The sequence below is a fragment of the Ceratotherium simum genome, chromosome 29 (assembly GCF_057802395.1).
Source record: "Ceratotherium simum simum isolate JZ-2026a chromosome 29, ASM5780239v1, whole genome shotgun sequence".
NCBI lineage: Eukaryota > Metazoa > Chordata > Mammalia > Perissodactyla > Rhinocerotidae > Ceratotherium > Ceratotherium simum.
In genome coordinates this window covers 5,833,472-5,855,023 of record NC_141928.1, presented here as the reverse complement: position 1 = coordinate 5,855,023, position 21,552 = coordinate 5,833,472, and the positions used below count along the sequence as shown (strand labels likewise).

Here is a 21,552-nt window from a genome sequence, read left to right as displayed (position 1 = left end):
TTTTTGCTGAGGAAGACTGGCTCTGAGCTAACATCTATTGCCAATCTCCCTCCTTTTTTCCCCCAAAGCCCCAGTAGATAGTTGTATGTCATAGTTGTACATCCTTCTAGTTGCTGTACGTGGGACGCGGCCTCAGCATGGCAGGAGAAGCAGTGCGTCGGTGCGCGCCTGGGATCCAAACCCAGGCTGCCAGTAATGGAGCGCGCGCAATTAACTGCTAAGCCACGGGGCTGGCCCAAATCCTTGCTTTCTGATAGAACAAGCTTTTCCAAGCTCCTTTTGTCCTTACCCTGCCTTGGCCCTGGAATCACCCCTCCTGGTATTTAAAAACCAGCACGTGGGCACTGGGAGTGCTCACTGCTACTGGGGGGGTCACTGCTCCAGGGCCCTCTCAGTGGCCAGAGTTAGAGAATGTGTATACATATAGACACAACATTCATATATTTATTATTTCTATATCTATCTATGTGGAAAGCCATGAATTCACAATGATATCTCCAATTCCACCCAATTTGTTCTAATATTCTCCCATTTCATATTTATAATTCCTTTCTCCAACAGTGAGAAATCTGTCTCCCCTTGTCCCTAATATTTATACTTACTTGGTCAGTCCCCCTATATGTGACCAGTCTCCCATTTCTGCCACCACCCTCTCTCCCTTGCACCGATGCCCTCTTCACCCACTCAAGTGTCATTGCCTCCCACATGGATGCCCTGGATTTCCCTGTTGGGCCATTTCTCCTTAGAATTTCCTCCTCACCCAGCTTGGTTGGGTACCAGCTCCCACACCAGCCATGTCTCTACGTGAACACCCTCCTCCCTTACCCTCCCTGGGCTCTAACCATCTGCTCTGAGCCACCGTGACTCACTGGCACTAGATGCCTACCTTGTTTTGCCATACCTCATGCCTTTGGGACTGCATTGTTCAAGAGGGGCAGAGCTGGGGATGGGAGAGGCATTAATTTAAATACACCTGGCAAAGCTTGCCATTTTCAACACACTTTCCTATTCAAAGGACTCCTCTTCCATGTCTTATAAATTAAAAATACCCTTGTCTTCAGTCTTTAATTTATTAAGTGCATATTATGTGCCAAGTGCTGTGCTAGGTACAGGGGACACAAAAGTGAAGCAGAATAGACACAGTGCTCCTCTTGGAAGTTACCCTGCAATTAGTCCGAATTTCATTCATTTATTGGGGTTGCTCAGTATTCAGTAGAAGGTTTCACTTTGATCTGCTCATAACAACACTGTGGATTAACTGAATAGAATCAAAAAAGATAAAATCTGTATAATTTTATGCATCCAAATTTCTCAAAAGATTGTCGCAGTTCAAATATTTTGCAGAATATTTAGTCTATAAAATGATAGCTAATCTTAGGGAAGTTTAGAAAGGCACATTGAAAGGCTTGGCAGTGTACACATACCTTTTGATTCTGCTATATCGTTTCTGGGAAATTCTGAAGGAAATAATCAGGGCTATGCATTAAGGATTATCTGCAAGGGTGTATTGAACACCAGGGGATAAGGTACATATGGTATAGGCTGTGTGCTGAGACAATGCACAGCTATTACAGAACATGGACAGAAGGTAATATTTAAGGGCAAAGTGAAAGAAAAGTACACACTTTGGTCCCAGTTATATTATGTAAAAAGTACCTTCATGCTTCTAGATTAGAAGTTTATGTTCTTTTATGATTGTAGTAATTGTCTCTGGATTATGAGAAGTTAATTTTTAGGAGAAAATTCTTTGTTTACAGTAAATGTGTTGCATATTGCTTTTGTGGACGTATAATTAACACACAAGTAAAGGTATAATAACGAAGATCTTGGTTGTTTATGTTTGATGACTTTTGACAACTATATACATCTGTGTAACTACCACTCAAAACAGGAAGTTGTATATTTTTTTTGATAGTCTTATCTCATTGGAATTTCAATGGCTGAGGTTCAGTTAAACTTGCCCATCCTTTGTGCTCTTGTATATTCTGCGTGCAGCTTCACTTCTTGCAGATCAGTGAGAAATCCTCCCAGTGTTGAGTGTTTTTCACACCGCATATTTGGCACCTGGTTGTTGTCCAGTAACTGGCAGCCAGTGAGAAACTCAGAAGTGGATGAAATATCCAAAAGAGATGTTTTTAGAGATGCTTTTTTGTTTTTATATAAAGAATCACTTTGAAAAACCATATGTCCGACTGTGAATTTCAGTTTCTCATGGCTCTTTATACCTAGAGGTTTATATATTTTCATGGGAGGAGGAGTGGAGCAGAAATAAGGAGTGTGTGGTTTCCTGCTTCTGTTCATTAGCTCTGGAGGCCCTAGCCTTGTGTGCCCGTGAGTAGTGGTGAGAGTGCCCATTTACTGTGTTCTGTCTGTCAGTCACAGCGTTGAGTGCTTTGCAAACATTTCATTGCAACTTCACAATCCCAAGGGCTTCCTTTATCATCCCCAGTTTACAAATGAGGAACTGAGGTGTAGAACCTTGGCACATGCCCAAATCTCATTCCAAATGTAATAAAGGGCAGAGCAGGATTAAAACCCAGGTCCGCCTATTGCGTGACTATGCTGCCTCTCGGGTGCTCATGGATCTTGGGAGGGAGAACTGATCCCATAATGGGAGTGGGCCTGTCTCCTGGGTTTGTGACCTCCCGTTTCATCAGAGACTTTCTTCTCTTGGCAGAAGTCCTCAATGGGCAGCATGTTCCGGCAACAGTCTGTCGAGGACAAAGAGGATAAGCCACCCGCACGGCAGAAGTTCATCCAGTCAGAGATGTCCGAGGCCGTGGAACGAGCCCGGAAGCGCCGGGAAGAGGAGGAGCGCCGAGCCCGGGAAGAGAGGTTGGCTGCCTGTGCCGCCAAGCTCAAACAGCTGGACCAAAAATGTAAGCAGGCTCAGAAGGCGAGCGAGGCCCAGAAACAGGTGGAGAAGGAAGTCCCCCGATCGCCAGGCACTGAGAAGGTGCCCGCACAGGAGAACGGCCCTGCTGTCCGCAAAGGTGAGTGGTGGGCCCCTCTCCCATGAACTGGAAACCGTGGGCTATTTTCACTGGTTTGTTGTTTGCATCTCCCTGGCTTCTTAGCACAAACTGTGGCTGACAAGTAGATGATAGTGGGAAGTGTCAGTCACTGAGAGTTTGGGCCTGAGTCACACGCCTGGGTTCACATCCTATTTCAGCTACTTCAACTAGCTGGCTACACACCTTACCTATCTGGAGCCTCTGTCTGCATCTGTAAAATGGGGTGATGATAGTATGTACCTCCCCACACGCTGAGGGGCTGCATGAGGTAATGTACATAAAGCACTGTGCTCGGTTTCTAGATGCAGAAAGCATATACCTACTGTAATGTTGCCAATTTTGTTGTCACTGTTGTTATCACTGTTGCTACTACCAGCAGTGCTCAACCAAAGATGCAGGTGCTAGAGGACTTGAGTACAAGCACAGGATCCTTTCACGTGACGTTGAAAGAAGCACGCCTGCTTGTTAGAATACATTGTTCCTGGCATCAATTCTAAAAGGAGTGGATCACATGGCTACGTAAGAGACATTGAACAGTGCTATGCGGTGGAGAGTCTCTTGTAGCAGTTTTAAAGAGTGTGATCAGCTATGTTCTTTGTGATTTTCTTAAATCAACTAAAACCAACTCTCTTTAGGAGAGGAGGGCCTGATGTTAGCTTCAGTCCCTGAAAGCTTCTCAGCTGGGGGTCTTATTGGTGATCTGTTATCAGCGCCCTTCTGGCCAGGGAACTCGGAGAACTCGACGACTATCGTCTGTAAATTCCCTTTCACGGAAGTCTGCCTGTGCCCAGTCTCACAGTACTCACTGAGAGAGGCCAGTGCCGAGTCCAGGAATTGGGTTGCTTTGGGGTTAGTGTGGTCAGTTGATGCTGGTCCTCCGGTGGGCCTCAGGGTCTTGTGATTCAGGATGGGCCTGGGTGTTGCGTGTGCCCTGGAGCTTCCCTGCACCCACTCTGCCCTTCTGCAGTGTTCCTCTGTCATGCACCACAGAGTCCCTGAGGCTTTGCATTGGGGTTTGTTTGCTGTCTGCAGTAGAGTTAAGAATGCAAATGTCAATTATACCTCAATAAAGCCAGGGTTAAAAAATGCAAAGCTGGGATGGAGGGAAGAAAGAAGGGAATTTCAGAGAGAATAATGATGGGAAATTGTGTTGAGTATTTACTACTTGTCAGGCGCTGTTGTAAGTGCATTTTGTGGATTATCTCATTTAATTCTCACGGAAGCCTTCTGGGGCAGGCACAGTCGTTGTCCTCATTGTACCCGTGAAGAAGTGGGCAAGGAAGTGGGCAAGGAGAGGCTCGGTGACGTGCCAGGTCACACACCTGTGGATCTGTTGACTCATGCTGTTTGGATGGTGGCTGTGTGGGCTGTCCTCGAGCTCCTGGCTGCTCTGATTTACCGGGATCCTTTCTAATAAAACTTCTCCCACCTGGAACCAGATCCCAGCTGCACTGGTGATTGTGTGACCTCGGGCAATTCACCTACCCTCCCGAGCCTTAGTTGTCTCATCTCTAAAGTGATGATGGGTGATGTGGGGAATCCATGAGCTTGTGCGTGTGAAGCATTTCCCACAATGCCAGGGTTTGGGGGTGTGAATAGTCTAGCAGTGGAACAAAAGTACCTACAAGAAAAAGCATTTGTTGTTAAACATCTGGTGGGCCAAGCTTTTGTGAGCTCACCTCAGCCGTTTCTCGGGTTATTTGTTCTCTAGGCTCCCCTGAGTTCCCTGCCCAGGAAGCCCCCAACACATTTTCAGAAGAAGCCCCCACAGCTCCTCCCGCTGTGGCTCAGACCGGCAGCAGTGAGGAGGGGGCCAGGGAGGCTGGGTCCCCCGCACAGGAGTTCAGCAAGTACCAGAAGTCGCTTCCTCCCAGATTCCAGCGCCAACAGCAGCAGCAGCAGCAACAGGTAAATAAAGAAGACACTTAGAAGGTTGCTGTAAACAGACCTGACTAAGGAGCGGATGTCCCCTCTCCCCTGCCCCATGCCCCCTTCAATCACAACAGGCAAAGAAAATCTGCCCTCATATATCACAGTCACCAGCAGGGATGTCAGGAGTTGCACCTCAAAACTTACGGCCTTGGTAGATCAGCCTTGGCCGTTATTTATTTCTCCCAAGTGATTTGTCCTGTGAATGAATCAACCGTTGTTGGTAGTTTATTGAGCTTGCTGTCAAATATTGGTAAGGAAGAGTTAGTGGTGTATGCACTGGACTCCGTGTACTTGAGCTGGAAGAAGGGTTTTTCATTGAGAGCACAGCATGGCCACTCCTTAGACTGACAGTGGCCCCACCCTGGGACCCTCCAAGGAGTCCGAAGGCCTGGGAGCTGCTTGGAGAGCTGTCGGAGAGAGGCGTGTTAGCTTTGGGTTAAGGACATAGGTTTGTAGGTTTGAGTCAGTTGTGGGTTCTGATCCTAATGATGCAGCTTGTCTAGTCGTGTATGGCCTTGGACAGGTCAGTGTAAACCAGGAAGAATGAACACCTGCCTCTCAGCAGTGAGAGATTTATGGTGCTCTATAAACTGGTTTATCTGTATTATCAGTGTCAACTTTACTGGTCTTTCATAAACCTTAAAAGGGACCTACTCTTTGCCCTGAAGAAGATTCATGTGGGTAATGGTAGTAATCAAGCTGATTTCTTGTAGTCCTGGTCATCTTTCCCAGCTGGAACCACTCATTGGTGATTATGCATCTTATAGGAGTAATAAATGAAGGAACAAATGATGACTGATGAGCAGTGCATTTTGGTGGGAAACTGAGATGATACATGGACATAGCCCACAGCTAGGTGTGTGGTAGATTATTAATAATAACCAAAAATGTTTCAAAATGTGTGTGCCCTGGGGAAACAAATCAAGGTCTTGAGCCTTTTCCCAGCATCTCTTTTAGTTTCCTTTAAAACCTACACCCCAGATGCTCCTTTCCTTGGGCTCCTAGGAAGCATCCCAGGAGCTCACCAGGTCCTGTGCTATAAGCAGGAGGTGATGTTCTTTGGGCTTTTATAGCGTTGTAGTGTGAGCGAGCACCGTGCACGTACTCAGGGGCTTGGTGGAGAATTACTAACTGGGGAGGTCTCTGGAGTTACTGGAGCCAGACACAGCAGTAACGACTGCTCTAGGTTACTCTTCTGGGGGATAGTGATGGGTAAATCCTTCCTTTAGAATAGAAAGAAGTCTGAAAGCGCCAGGGCAGCCTGGAGGAGTCTGGCAAACAGACTGTCTGGTCAGGTTCCCTGGGGACCCGGAGTCTAGACGGGAGGAGGAGCTGTGGGTAGAGGCCCGCGTTCTCCTGTGTGGGCTGGGAGAGCTCTGTTTATTGAGTTCTGAGTGCTCTTAGAAGATACCCGGAGTGCTGACGGAGCCATCCAGGGAATCCAGCCCAGGCGGGCTGGTGGAGTGGCCTCTTGTTTGCAGATTGGAAGGTTGTAGCCGAGTCGGCTGTCCTCCTGGTCTCACTCTGCACCTGAGTCCTGCTGGAATGCTGGTTTGTGCACTTGTGCGGGCAGCCCCGAGGTCACTGATGCTTTGGAGCATGGGCTGAGATGAACCCTCACTGGGTCCAGATCTTTGGTTTTGAACATGCTGTTGATGCTTTATGTTCATCCTTTTGTGCAACAGATTTTCTACATACCAAGTCTGGTGGTAGGAGGCAAGGATACCACAGTGAACTCAGCACGCAGTCTCTTATGATTTAGTGAGGGAAACCAGCAGCAGAAAATAATAGCATATTGTTGGTGCTGCAAAGGAAACTTAATACCAGTGCTGTGAGAGCAGAGGACAAGGGGACCTGATCTCGCCTGGGGAGTTGTGACAGGCTTCCCAGGGGAAGTGCTTTTTAAGCTGAAACGTAAAGACTGAGTAGGGGTGAGCCACGTTTGGGGGTGGAGGGAACAGGAGCTTCCCAGACAGAGAGCCCAGTATGCTACCAAGGCCTGAAGTGGGCAGCAGGCATATGGAGCAGAGAGCGAGGGCCATCGTGTGAGATGAAGCTAGAGAGGCAGATGGATCCTGCAGGGCCCTGCAGGTCTCTTGTAACCTTGTGGGATTCGGGCTGTGGAGAACCATCAAAGGCTCTTTTGAAGCAGGGTGTGGACATGATCAGGTGAGTGTGTGTTAAAAGATCAGTCTCATCAATCAGTCTAGTTGTGGGGCTGGCCCCGTGGCTTAGCGGTTAAGTGCGTGTGCTCCGCTGCTGGCGGCCCGGGTTCGGATCCTGGGCGTGCACCGATGCACCGCCTCTCCGGCCATGCTGGGGCTGCGTCCCACATACAGCGGCTGGAAGGATGTGCAACTATGAGATACAACTATCTACTGGGGCTTTGGGGGAAAAATAAATAAACAAAATTATAAAAAAAAAAAAATCAGTCTAGTTGTAGAGAATGATTGAAGCAGGCAGTAGTGAGGAGGAAGTGATGACAGCTGTTCTCCGTGGTGGTTGTAGACATGGAGAGAGGTGGCCAGCATCCAGAGATTCCCTGGGAGGTGTGCTGGTCAGCTGTCTGTTCCAGAGAGTGTTTGATCTAAATGCAAACCCAGTCTGCCTTGGGTAGCAGAGGAGCGCACGGGCCCCAGTTGTGATAATGGCATGACTGTCCATCCACTCTTGGGAGAGGGTCCACAGCCTGAAAGCTGTAATACACTGGGGTCTTTTGAGCAGCTGCACATCCTTCCCTCTTTGGTCTTCTGTTCTGGGTGGGCTTTCTGTGCCTCCTGCTGAAAAGCTGGAAGAATGAGTGTACGCGCACACGTGCTTGCAATGCCTCTGCCCTGCAACACCTGTCTAACCAGGTCTCTCTCCCGCGGGACAGGAGCAGCTGTATAAGATGCAGCATTGGCAGCCGGTGTACCCTCCGCCTTCGCACCCACAACGCACCTTCTACCCTCACCACCCCCAGATGCTGGGCTTCGATCCCAGGTGGATGATGATGCCTTCCTACATGGACCCACGCATCACGCCCACTCGGACCCCAGTGGATTTCTACCCCTCAGCCCTGCATCCCTCGGGTAAGCACGAGGTCTAGTGGGCCATACCTGCAGAGCCCAGGATGGTGTGGCGGTAAGGGTGTTGCCTCAAAAGGTAGACAGGCCCACCTGGAGTCCAGCTTGGCCTCTTCCTCAAGTCACATGACCAGTCTGTTTGTAAACTTCCTTATTAGCAAAATGAGGGTCTGATAATAGCAGCTGTCACAAAGAATTGTTGGGAAGAGTCCTTACGATCATGCATTATAAATTGCTTTAATTAAAGTTGATATCTCTGCTATGTTGTTTTGCCTCGTTCCATTCTTGATGTTCTTTGTGCCTTCTCTCTCTCTTTTTCTCCCTTGGTTAATCTTTCTCATGGTTTGTCTCACTCAAGGGCCGTGCCGTGCCAGCCAACCCTGATCTGGATTGCTTGACATTGTCGAGATTTTTTTTTATGGGCTATTACATGGTCTTTTTTATTTTTTTTTTAAACATTCTGTGTTTGCTTGAAAAGAATATATAGTCTCCAATTTGATGTGGTTCATTAAATTGAGCTAGCTAATTATGCTATGTGAATATCTATATCATCACAATTTTTTGTCTCTTTGATCAATTACTAAGAGATGTGTTAAAATCTCCCACGATGGGGCCGGCCTGGTGGCCTAGTGATTAAATTTGTGTGCTCCACTTCGGTGGCCCAGGTTCACAGGTTCGGATCTTGGGCATGGACCTACACCTCTCATCAAGCTGTGCTGTGGCAGCGACCCACATACAAAATAGAGGAAGAGTGGCACAGATGTTAGCCCAGGGATAATCTTCCTCAAGCAAAAAAGAGAGGAAGATTGGCAGCAGATGTTGGCTCAGAGCGAATCTTCCTCACCAAAAAAAAAAAGAGAGAGAAAAAAAATCTCCCACGATGATTGTAGATTTGTCAGGTCTTCTAGGCCTGTCAGCTTTGCTTTCTCTCTCTGGAAGCTTACCGGTTTGGACTTAACTACATCTGGTTTTTTAATCTGCATGAAGCACCCTTGTTATCATTAATCGTGTTTCCACCTGTACTGTCTACTTTGTTTGATATTGGTATCATCATGCCAGTTTTTCTTTTTATTAGTATTGATTTGGGATCTGTTTTTCTAACTTTTTACTGTCAGCTTCTCTGAGCCCTTTTCTGGGGAGTGTGTCTTTGATGTGCAAGATGATGTGTATGGTTTTACTCACTGTGAAATCTCTGACTTGTATTACCCAAGCTGAATCGCACCCACAACGCACCCACAACCAACTAAAGCTGGTCCCTTTAGATTTGTTGGGATTATTATGTTCGGGTTTCCCACTCTCCAGTTTTAGGCTTTCTGTTTATCCCTCTTTTTCTGTGCTTTTCTTGTTCTTCCTTTTTTTGGATCAAAAAAAAAGTTTTGCTCTTCTTTTCCTTGGTGTGTTTTTCTTCTACATTCTGTTTCCTCTCTCTTACAGTTACATTAAATTCTAACATGCACCCTTGACTCAGAAATGCTAATCTCTATATTTACCCTTAACCTGAGCTCTGGTCACCTCCTTATCAGTCTTGTTTTTGCTTAGAATTTTAGTTCTGCCTTGTTTTTATGCCCACAAACTAGTCATTATCATTTTGATGTTTTATCCAATCTGCTTGTTCAGGTTTGCCTGTGTGGTCACTAGTTTCTTTGCTGCTTTTTCCTTCTTGCATCTTCCATCTGGGTTCAGTTTCCTTCTTCATGAAATACATTTTGTCGAGTTCTTCAGGAGAGTTTTTGGCAGATTTTCGTTGCCTGAAGAAGTCTTTATGTCACCGTTCTCTTGAACAATAGCATAGCTGGGTGTGGAATTCTAGGTGGACAGTTACTTTCAGAACTGTGATAATAGTATTCCATTTTCTTGGTTCCTGTTGCTGCTCAAAGTGGGATTCATTTGTGGGTAATCTACGATGTTCCCTCTTTGGCTGCTTTTAAGATCTCCTCTTTGTCTTGGTCTCCTGCAGTTCTCTCTCGATGTGCTGTGTCTAGGTTTATACTTACTTTATTCTGCGTAGAACTCATCTTGCTCAAATCTAAGGATGTAAGTCTTTAGTCACTTTTGGAAAATTCTCTTCTAATTATTACTTCAAATATTGCCTTTTCCTCATTCTTTGTATCCTTTTTTCCTAGAACTCCCACTTAAATTATGTTGTATCTTCTTCTGTCTTCCATATCATAGGAGAGGTGTTCTCTCTGTGGTGCCTTCTGGAGAAATGCCTCAGAACTATTTTCCAGTTCAGTTTCTTCTCCAGTTGTGTCTCATCTGCTTTTTTTATTTTATTCTCCAGTGAGTTTTTAATTTCAGTGACTACTTTTATCATTAGGATTTGTTTCTCAAATTTTATTTATCTTGTCTTATATTTTTCTTAAGTTTTTAATTCCTCCTTTTATGCTTTTAATCATTAAAAACATAATTTTCTAGTGTTTAACAGATTATTCTGTTATCTGAAGTTCTTGGGGAGGTATATAATCCTGGGGACTTGCCGTGGACTCATGGTGGATTGCTTTCCACGTGTGTTCTGGTAATTTCAGATTGCGAATTTATTTTCAACAGCACTTTATTTATTGTGGGGATCCAGTATGGCTTGCGTTGTGAGTATGTCCCTCCAGAGTAGTTTTATGTTTTCTTCTGCCAGCCTAGAACCACCTTTTATTTTAACTTGGGAAGTTTCTGGACCATTCTAGGGTATGAATCTGTACTCCCCCCTCCCCCAGACCTGCATGAAAGCCAGCATGTAGCTATGGATTCCTGGCAGAGGACTGTTTTTTCCCTACCCTGGCCTAGCCCGAGACACCAACTTAGTCATTTTCCTGTAGTAAAGAGCATGCATTCTTCTAATCCACCTTTTAATTAAGGGCGTAGCCCTTTGAGAGTCTTTGCTTTAAACAGCATCTCAGTTGCAACTCTCTGCCTTGTGCAGAAAAGCCCACTCCCCATCCCTGAGAGTGTTGAAGACCAAGCCCTTGGGTTACTAAGACTGTGTCCCCTGCTTCCCTCCAGGAAGCACCAGCTCGTGGCTCTGGCCTGTGGTTTCAGCTCCCTGGGGATTTCCCATTTTCTTGGGACTACAGCTCTGCAAGTGAAATGTTTGCTATATTCTGTCCAGCATTTTTGTGGCAGAAAGTGTTTGTGGCAGGACGGCTTTTCAGGAAATAAGGGCTGCCGTATTGCCAAAAGTAGATCAATATATAGTGTTGAGCAGTTTAGCATGCCTTATAATCAATACTTAATAAATGGTATGTAATTTTAGGGTTCCAGAGAGGGCCCCCACCACTGCTAGACTCAGACTCTCTTTGTATTGGAGTCGTGTATCAATAGCATTTGAACAGAGCACTCCACAGCTGAAAGAAAGCTTAAAACTGCAGGCCTCATGCAGAACCATTTTCCTGGCCAGATTATCTCAGTTTAAAAGATGGGCACAACAAAATTTTTGGCTACTAAGAAGCTTTGTGAAGAAAGTATTTAAAGAATCAGATCTTTTTTCTCCACAGACTTAGGCCCAGCAAGACCTTTAACATTATCTGCGCCAGCCGAGCCCCCTCATTTGATAGACACGGACAGAGAGGCCCCGGCGGGGGCGCAGGTTCTCCGGCTAGTTTATATCTAGCAGGACTAATATGTCATCTTTATCATAAGCTCCTTGGTCCACTTAACAGTTATTGTCATTTGTGCGTTCCCACACCTGCATTTCCTGTGTAAAAATGAGGAGTGTTGCTCTCGCTGCTAGGGTTAGAAACAAAAGGAACTAAAACCAAAATCCCTTTCTAGAGCTTCTTGCAGGGGTTTTGAAGCAGGTGGATACAAGTGCATGGTTCCGTGTAGGCGCTCTGGTGTGTAGCTAATCTTCCTTGTGTCTGTGCAGAAAACCTTCGGCACCTCAGCTTACGCAGAGGTTCTCATTGCTGATCGACTGGCCCCTCTAGCCTTCTGCTCACAATGATGAACTCTCCAGTTGGATGTTTCCAGTTTCTGTTTGCCAGTTATATACCTTTGAACATGGGGGTTCTTAATCTGGGAACTAAGATTGGCATTCACAGGTCTTTCTGAAGGTCTTTCACAACTCAGATTGCATGTGTGTGTGCCTTCAAAGGTTCTGTGGTCAGGAAAGATTAAGAACCCAGGGGACGTTAAGCAGGTGGGGTGCTGTGTCCATGTGGAGTGAGGGGTAACCATTGTCTCCTTTGAGCCTTTGGTTGGCCCTGAGATTGGAGCGTGGCTTTCTAAACGAGATGACAGAGATGAGTTCTTTGCCTTCTTCAGGACTGATGAAACCCATGATGCCCCAAGATTCCCTCAGTGGGACTGGCTGTCGCTCTGAGGATCAGAACTGTGTGCCCCCACTGCAAGAAAGAAAAGTGACTACCATCGATCCAGCCCCCATGTGGAGCCCAGAGGGCTACATGGCATTGCAGAGCAAGGGCTACTCGCTCCCCCACCCGAAGTCGAATGACACTTTGGCCATGGACCTGCATGTCAGGTGAGATGAAACTTAATCTACTGACCTGCAGCTGAAGGAAGACTCTCCAGGTCCTAACTGAGAGGGGGATTCTGGGAAGAGGCACTGTCCCAGGAGACACTGCCTGAGGGAAAGGGGTGCCTCGTAGGGACTGCCAGTGCCCTTTGGGGAAAGAGAGAGTGATAAGGATTGCGTGAATGCTTTTGTGTGAGAGGCACTTGTCTGATGGCAGGACTGAAGGCCGAGGAGAAATCTTAGGGTCAGAGGCAAATCTGGCTGAACTTTGGGCAGGGGATCGAGGGGTGGGGGCCTTGCGGGGCAGGTGGGGTCCAGCGTGTGGGTCATGGCTCCTTCCTGTGAAAGTAAAGCAAGCTGGCCGTGCCGGCCCAGTGCCCCAGACTCTTCCCGGACTCCCAGGCTCCAGCTTGTTGTTTGAAGCAGAGGATCCCCGGCTGCTCTCTGTCTACAGAGTGGCGCACTGAGTCCACCAGCAGCCACTGCCTTCTTCACTCTCTGGACTCCCGGGCCACCGGCCAATCCATGGCCCAGCAGCTCTGAGACCTGTTTAAAGAGAGAGCAAGTGTTGGTGCTTATGTTTTTTTCTTTTTTTTTTATAATTTTTTTCTTTTTAAAACTAAGCTCTGTATTCAGCATGGAAACCAGGAACCAGGCTCCAATCACATTGACTGATTTTTCTGGTTCCTTTTCAGGAGTGAAAGCTCTTACTCTGCCTCACCCGGAAGGTCAGGGGGCGTAAGTGCCCAGCGCGATCTCCTTGAGGAGAGAGGGGAGGAGTACTTGAGTGCTTTTGACAAGAAGGCCCAAGCAGACTTTGACAACTGTGTCTCTTCTCAAAGAATAGGCCAGGAGCTTTTGTTTCCACCCCAAGAAAACGTTCAGGAAGCAGGTGCTCCTGGGGGTCACACCCCAGGCCTCAGGTGTTCCCCACTGGATCCTGACTTTGCACCAGCAGAGAAAAAGCCAGAGTATAGCAGTTGGGACATTAGCCACCAGCCTAAGACCACTGACACAGCCAACGGTGTCGAGAAGGAGGCGCCCCCAGAGGAGCCATCCTTTAACGTCTCCTCCTGGGAGAAGGAAGGGAGCCCCAACAAACAGCCGTCCCTGGAGCCGGAGTGGACTCCCGAACCCCGGGGCTCCGGCAGCCAGCACCAGGAGCAGGCCAGCAGGACCCGGAGGTCAGGACCCATCAAGAAACCTGTCCTAAAAGCCCTCAAGGTAGAAGACAAGGAGAAGGAACTAGAGAAGATTAAGCAGGACCTGGGGGAGGAGAGTGCCCGCCTGGCCAAGGAGAAGGGGCCGATTCACAAGGCAGAAAAGGACGAGGACGAAGAGAACGACGCCACGCTGGCCAACTCCTCCCCCTCTGCCTTGGAGGACCAGGGCTCTACCAGTGCTAGTTTGGGCCATGAGGCCAGCAAGTCTGAGGAGGACGAGAAAACTGACAGGGCCTGGGAGACCAGAGCCTCCCGGGAGTCCAGCGATACCCCCCCCACGAAGAGGAATAACTGGATCTTTATTGACGAGGAACAAGCGTTTGGGGGCAGAGGGCAGGCCCGCAGCCGCGGCCGTGGCTTCAGAGAATTCACTTTCCGCGGTAGGCCTGCAGGCAGCAACGGCATCTGTGGAGGGGGGATCCTTGGGGCGCGGGGCATCTACAACAACAGCCAGAGAAGCGGCCGAGGCCGGGGCCTGCGAGAGTTCAGTCAGCCCGAAGACTTCCCCAGAGCCAAGCCCCGGCGAAGAATTGCCAGTGAGACCCACAGTGAGGGCTCCGAGTATGAAGAGCTTCCCAAGCGGCGTCGGCAGAGAGGCTTGGAGAACGGGAACGAAGGCTCGCTCCTCGAGAGGGAGGAGAGCACCTTGAAGAAAGGTGACTTCAAAGATTCCTGGCGGTCCAACAAGATGTACTCGGAGGACCACGGTGGTCTGGATGCTAAGAACCGAGGCCCTCGGGCCTTCGGGCGAGCCCTCCCTCCCCGGCTGAGCAACTGTGGGTACGGGCGGAGAACCTTCGTGTCCAAAGAGTCAGCCCACTGGCAGAACAAGAGTCCAGGCACCTCCTGGCAGGAGTACAGCTCTCCCGATGCGTGCGGGCCCCGGCGACCCACAGACAGAGACTATATCGCAGATGCTTACAGACATTCTGACTCATTTGGCCCCAGGGGCTTCGAGGACAGCCGCTTGGAGGACAAGAGGTCATTCTTCCAAGACGACCATGTGGCAGATTCTGAAAATGCAGAGAACCGGCCCTTCAGGAGAAGGCGCCCCCCTCGCCAGGACAAACCCCCTCGCTTCAGGCGCCTCAGGCAGGAGCGTGAATCCTTGGGTCTCTGGGGACCTGAGGAGGAGCCCCACCTGCTGGCAGGTCAGTGGCTGGGCAGGTCCAAACTCTGTCCTGGGGACAAGAGTGGCGCTGTGGGCCGCAGGTCCCCCGAGCTCTCGTACCAGAACTCCTCCGATCACGCGAACGAAGAGTGGGAGACAGCCTCCGAGAGCAGCGACTTCAGTGAGAGACGGGAGCGGCGAGAAGGCCACGGGGCTGAGCCCGACTCCCAGGTGGACGGCAGCCTGCCTGGGGCCGGTTTGGGTGAGAAGAAGGAGTTGGCCAAGAGGAGCTTCTCCAGTCAGAGACCCCTGGTTGACAGACAGAGCCGAAAGCTGGAGCCGGGGGGGTTTGGGGAGAAGTCTGTTAGGCCCGGTGGTGGTGAAACTTCTCCCCGTTATGAAAGCCAACAGAATGGGACGCCTTTGAAAGCCAAAAGGTAAAACAAAAACAAAGCCCAGGTTCTTGTTTGTTGCTGTTGTTCTGTTACGAAGCCGGTTTTTGAAGCAGCACTTCATGCATGCATGTCCTGCCATATGTGAGGTGCCCCTGAATCTCCCTCTTGTGCTCCAGACGGGTGACTGCCCACCAAGGCCATTCGTTTGAGCGTCTGCATCACTTGCTCTTACACCGCTTGTCTTCTTCTCTTGTGGCGTGTTATTGTTGTTTTTGTTGTTGTGTGTCTTGAAAACCAAAATTAGAGTCCCCACTCCCGTGGTCCTCTTTCAGCAGCTGTCCTAGCGCCCGTCACAAGAGTTCAGTTTCCATGTGTGTCCTTGGAGGCCCGCCGCAGTGAAGGGGCGTTAGCCGTGTGTGGAGCCTGGTGAGCAGCGGTCAGTCCACCACATTCCTCTGCTCCAGGGCTGCTGTCAGGCAGCGTCTTGCTGGGGCATTGCTGGCCTCCTGGCCCTGCAGAGACAGCTCTTCCTGAGCGGCTCTGCTTCTCAACAGTGAGGCGATGCGGCACCACCGTGAGTGGCATGGTTAAGAGCCAGGCGGTAGCAAAAGAGAGTGGGTTGCCTGAGGCCCAGGGAGCATCTCTCCTCTGGAATTAGAGGCTTTGAGGTGGATGGTCTGTGCTTGGTGTCGGCTCATTGCCCACGGGCTGCCCCAGAATCGGGGAAAGAGGAGACCACGTGCAGGGAGTCACTCGTGCAGCCTGCATTTCTGATCATGCACAGGTCCTGACCGCTGCTCACCTTCCATCCTCCTTAGAATCTTGGGTACAGAAAGCTGGGGTGTAATTAATTCATACCCCCAAAGAAGGAGCCACGGGAGAACGCCGATTCTCTCAAGTGTTGGTCTAGCCCAGCTTTCCAGGCCCTGGGTGCCAAGGGTTAGCTTTGCTTCTGATTTCTGCCCCAAGAGCTTTGCAGTAGGGCAGGGCCTAGGCTCCTTGCTGGTCAATCTGCTATGATATGAGCAGGAAGTTCTATGGCTCTGTTGTAGGCATGTCGCCTTCTCTCTCTCCTTTCTGTAGTCCCGATGAGTTAGGCACATAGTGGGGAGGAGCAGAAATACTGAGCCCTGGGAAGGGGTCGGGGAAAGAACAGCTTTAGCTTTCTCCGTGAGCGGGTGAAACTGCCGTAGCAGTGTGGCTGGGGGTGGCCTTCCACGTAGGCTTGCACGTGATGCACTGCTACTGGTGAGCAGCCTCTACAGAACAGAGGGGCCGGTGGCAGGAACTGGGCGTGGATCAGGGTGCTGTATGTGTTTGTGTGCTGTGTGCATATGCAGTTTTTCCTTTCCTCTCCTTCCCCAGCCTGTAGTCGCTGAGCTCACAAGATCCTCCTTCCTTTATAGGTCCCCAGATGAGGCCTTGCCTGGAGGTCTTGGTTGCAGCAGTGGGAGCAGCCACTACACCCTAGATCGGGCAGCCCATGCCACCTCTGACATCCCCGAAGCCTCTTGTGAGAAGGCAGAGAAGGAGGCCAAGCTGGCTGCTCAGAGGGCGGGCGAGCAGGGAGAGACAATCAAACAGTTTGACCTGAGCTATGGAAGTGAGTCTGTCCCCTCATATCTTTCGGGGGAAGAACCCAGGCAAAAGCAAGGTCCACACAGCTCTGCGGGTGTCTAAGTTGGCCCTCTCACTGATCATCTTAACCTCCGGGCAGATGCTGTGCTAAGTTCTGGGGCTATAGTGGTGAGCAAAACAGATATGATTCTTGCCCTCGGATTGCTTATAGCCTTGCTAAACCCCTATAGCAGCATTGCAGTGTCCCAGTTTTTTTAGAGGGGGAACCTGAGGTCCAGAGAGGTCAAGTGGTTTGTCAGTGGTCACACAGCTGGTTAGTAGCAGAACTGGGACTTCACTGTGTCTGTCTCCAAAGACTATTTTCCTAACTGAAGTGCTACTAAGGCCTCTTTGGTTTGAGATAGCAGTGTGTTAGAGGGAGCATGGAAGGGTATAGAAATCACAGCCAATTTCTGTAGACCCCGGTGGATGCGCTGCGGCTCCTTGGAAGTGTCAAGCCAGTTACTGCCTGGCCTTCTGAGCTGAGCCCATACTTAGATATCAGGTGCCTATAGGGTTGGGTTATTCTTGGCTTCTGATGAATGGAAACACTGTCCTTCTTGTGGAATCTTGCTTCAGATGCCATCATTGAAAATTGCGGGTCCAGCCCCGGGGAGGAGAGTGAGGTGGGCTCTATGGTGGGTGAAGGCTTCATTGAAGTCCTGACCAAGAAGCAGCGCCGCCTACTGGAGGAAGAGAGGCGAAAGAAGGAGCAAGCCGTGCAGGTGAGGGGGTGTGAGGTGAGGAGGGAGCGGGGGTGGGAGGGCAGGCTGGTGCAGAGAAACGCAGAGCCAGAAGTAAGACAGTCCCGAATTAAGCCCAAGATAGAAGAGAGCAAGAAAGGAGTATTTATTAAGCATGTGTTGTCTCCCAGTGCCCACTAGCCCAGTGGCCCTGTGGGAGCAGATGGTGTTATCACTGTGCTTAAAGAGGGAAACTTGTCCTGGGTGACGACATCTGAAACGTGGCTGAGCAGAATGCAGACCTCCATCAGCCCCCAAGTCCTGAGTGGGATGCGACTTGTCACCCTGGGAGTCTTGAGGGTCGGGGACCCTGCACTCAGACGGAGTCAGGGCTGGGCTCTGCACACTTGCCCCTGCTCTCGGCGCTCAGATCACAGTCCATTGGTCCGTCAGCCCTTTCCAGGGATGGTTTAGTTGACATTGCAGTTCACACGTGGTTGAGGTCTTGAGAGACAAGCGTTCCAGCATCTGGGGAGCAGTTTCTGGTGGTGTGGGTTTGGTGCCCGGGGTACTTTTCCGGGGAGAACTTGTCATTCTTCACCTCATGTCAAGGCTGGACTGCATCGCCTTTTTTCTCCCTAGGTGCCTGTCAAAGGTCGAGGTCTTTCCTCCCGGATTCCTCCTCGGTTTGCTAAAAAGCAAAACAACTTGTGCCTGGAACAAGGCGATGTGACTGTGCCTGGCAGTAGTTTGGGCACCGAGATTTGGGAGAGCAGCAGCCAGGGTAAGAGTTGGGGAGTGGGACTCAGCTCCTTGGCCTGTGGCCGCCTCACAGGCCTAGAGTCTCTTCTTTGGGAACAGCCTGCTTTGGGGGCCATGAATACAGACAGAGCATTACCTGTTTCCTGGCTGCTTCTACTGAGCCTGGAGCGTTAGATGCCATTGTGGCACCATTTGCTGCTGCAGCCCCTGAACAGATGTAAACCTTTCTCTGCCTGAAATTTGGTGGAATTCCGTTTGTCCAGTGATCGGGAGAAGGGGTAGCCCCCTGCCCTACCCAGCTGAGGTCTCTCAGAGAGTTGGCTTGACTTTGCCCATGTCAGTTATCTTTTCTCCGGACCTTGTGGGAGAGCAACAGATGACTACAAGGAAGGAGAAAAAGAGGCCAGAAGCTTTCTGTCTGCTGTGCAGCCTTCTTAACCCAGAAGGAAGGTCCTGTCAGCTCCTCCCTAACTGCTTTCTTAGACAGACAGCCCGAGGCCAGAGTAAGGGAGACCTTACTTGTTGGAAAATAATTCATATCCAATGCTATTTTTCTGGTAACTTTTCATTTTAAAATACAAAACCATTTTAATTGAGCAGATTCTTCTTGAATGCCTGCTTGGGGCAGGGCCCTGCAGAGTACACAGATAGATAAAACGACGACACATGGCTCCTCACGGGAGGAGCTTGGAGAAATCATCCATTTCCGGCTTATTTTTATACAAAGCAGCCAAGCCTTCCAGAGTGAATTGACTTGACCCCAGAGCCACATGACAAACACCCAAGATTCTTGGTTCTGGGCCTTGATTCTTTCAGATTTAATCACATGGCCTATCCTCCTGTTCCTGGTTAAAACCTTGGTTGCAACACATTGCAACCTTGGGAACCTTGGGAAATACTGAACTCTGATTGAAAGTATGATAATCTTTAATAAGATATTGATATTGGTCAGTTTGGTGGTGTGTATGAGTTATAGTTATCAGACAAATGTCCAAAACCCCCACCCACTGGAGTAGGTAAGCAGAGCAGACTAGACTCAGGAGTCACGTCGCTTGTCAGGCCTTTCCCTCCAGGATTCTGCCATGTGGCTTCAGAGGGCCCCTGGACCTTAACATAGCATGGAGAGTTTTGTGTACGTACACAAGGTCCCTGGCTTTTGTCGGAATCTCAGAGTGGTCTGTGAGCTAACAGAATTTGAGTAATACCAGCTTGGATCTTTCAGAGATTTTACAGAAATAAATAGTTGACTTAAGTATAAGAAAGCTTCGCCACAGCAGAGGTAGTGATGCAGAATTCTAACAGTTGTGAATGAAAAAGTTGCTGGAACGTTTACTAGAGCATATGATTGATGAAACAATGAGAAACGTGTTTATTGAAATCTGTCTGAGGGGGTTGGAAAGTTGGGTGAAGCTGTCAGACTGGCTCCTGTGTATCCAGTCTGTTCACTAGTGTATCGTTTGCAGGGCAGGAAGGTGGTTGGGGGACTTGGGTTGTGCTACTTGGTCCTCTGATGCCGTGACTCTGTCTTCCTCCCTTTGGCAGCCCTCCCCGTTCAGGCCTCGACCAGCGATTCCTGGACTAAAGCCGCCACTGTCTTCAACAGCACCGAGTCTGGCTCTGCTGAGGTGAGCGGCCGCCGTGCTGCTTGGGTGCTGAGTGTGTGCTCACTGTCCACATGGCTAGCTTGTCCTGGGCCTCCTTCATGCCCGCGACCTGCCCGAGCTCTCCCTTGGCCACAGCAGTAGAGCCTGGACCAGAGGCCATTGCCACGGGCCCTGGCTCGTTGCTGGTCTTCAGTCTTGATTTCTGGCCTGTGTGAGACAGAGGGAGAGAAGGATGACCACGGAAATCCCCCCTGGTAGGGCAAGCGATTGAGGGCCTCTCCCCTGAACCTGGGACAGTGGTCACGTGGTCTGGTTTGGGTCACAGGTGGGATGAGTTTGGCAGTCTCTGTCCAGGGCCCACCGCGTATCTCGTGGTTATGAGCTCAGGCGGGGTTGGTGCATTTGGTCATGTGTCTTCAGTTGTCAGGCACCATTGGCAGTTCAGGACCGAAATCAGGACACGACTCTGCAAGGGGCGGGCGGATTGGAAGTTTGCATCTCAGTGCCCACTCAGCCTCGCTTTTTGTTTTTTTTAAAGATTTTATTTATTTATTTTTCCCCCCAAAGCCCCAGCAGATAGTTGTATGTCACAGCTGCACAACCTTCTAGTTGCTATATGTGGGACGCGGCCTCAGCATGGCCGGAGAAGCGGTGCGTCGGTGCGCGCCCGGGATCCGAACCCGGGCCGCCAGCAGCGGAGCGCACGCACTTAACCGCTAAGCCACGGGGCCGGCCCTCAGCCTCGCTTTTTGAATGGTCGCATTTTTGAGTCTGGGGTCAGGCTCTAACCCATTTTGTGCCTCGCACAGCAGGGCTTTAAGAGCAGCCAGGGAGACAGTGGCGTTGACTTGAGCGCCGAGTCTCGAGAGTCGTCTGCAACCTCCTCACAGCGCAGCTCCCCATATGGCACTCTAAAACCAGAGGAGATGAACGGGCCAGGTCTGGAACCCAAGGCCGACGGCCACAAGGAGCAGGCTCAGAAGCAGTCTGAGCAAAAGGTACCCTGGAAGTCTCTTTCGCAGGGCCAGGGCCGGGGCAGAAGGGGCCATTCTTTTTTGTTGTCTTCTATTCCTGGGCGCTTAGAAGCTTGACATTGGAGTCATTGCAGTCTTTGTGTCTCAGCCTGTCTGTTTTTCCATCAAGGATTCAGAACAAGGCTCAGGACAGAGCAAGGAACACAGACCAGGACCCATCGGCAATGAGCGTTCTCTGAAAAACAGAAAGGGCTCGGAGGGGGCCGAGCGGCTGCAAGGGGCTGTCGTCCCGCCTGTCAACGGGGTAGAGATTCACGTGGATTCTGTGCTGCCGGTGCCGCCCATCGAGTTTGGAGTCAATCCAAAAGTGAGGCTTTGACTTGTTTCCTTTCTTCCCTCCTTTTTTTTTCATACTTGGAAAGGAGGGAGGGGCTTAGGGTGTCTCTTAGAAAGAGCAGGGAGATGGGAGCTAAGCACGGGGGGTGCGACTGAGCCGCCTTCTAGATTGTCCTGCTGACACCACCCAGGTTCTCAGGCTGAGCAGGCTGGTGATCTTCTGTCGGGTCAGCCAGTGGGCATGGGCAGGGAGAGAGAATAAAAAGGGGGTGGTAATCTTGTTTGAGTGCCATGGGGAAACATCTGGCCATCTTGCTTGTGTGATGAATGCTGCTTAGTGGAGTTTTTAGTGTGTGTATGTGGGGAAGATT

At 49.9% G+C, this 21,552-nt stretch overlaps 1 protein-coding gene across 10 annotated transcripts in view; it reads left to right on the top strand.

Annotated features, from left to right (window-relative positions):
* Positions 1–21,552, top strand: part of PRRC2B (proline rich coiled-coil 2B) — a 93,835-nt gene that overhangs the window by 55,391 nt on the left and 16,892 nt on the right. For 6 of the 10 annotated variants that reach the window (XM_087418900.1, XM_087418904.1, XM_087418899.1 and 3 more), the window contains 11 exons: positions 2,678–2,993; positions 4,726–4,922; positions 7,822–8,017; positions 12,266–12,482; positions 13,172–15,247; positions 16,612–16,808; positions 17,402–17,547; positions 18,148–18,289; positions 19,810–19,892; positions 20,681–20,869; positions 21,015–21,212. In XM_087418900.1, coding sequence (XP_087275026.1) covers positions 2,678–2,993; positions 4,726–4,922; positions 7,822–8,017; positions 12,266–12,482; positions 13,172–15,247; positions 16,612–16,808; positions 17,402–17,547; positions 18,148–18,289; positions 19,810–19,892; positions 20,681–20,869; positions 21,015–21,212 — 3,957 coding nt within the window. The remainder of the gene's footprint in view (positions 1–2,677; positions 2,994–4,725; positions 4,923–7,821; positions 8,018–12,265; positions 12,483–13,171; positions 15,248–16,611; positions 16,809–17,401; positions 17,548–18,147; positions 18,290–19,809; positions 19,893–20,680; positions 20,870–21,014; positions 21,213–21,552) is intronic. The other 4 variants (XM_087418905.1, XM_087418903.1, XM_087418901.1 and 1 more) reach the window with 2 other exon arrangements.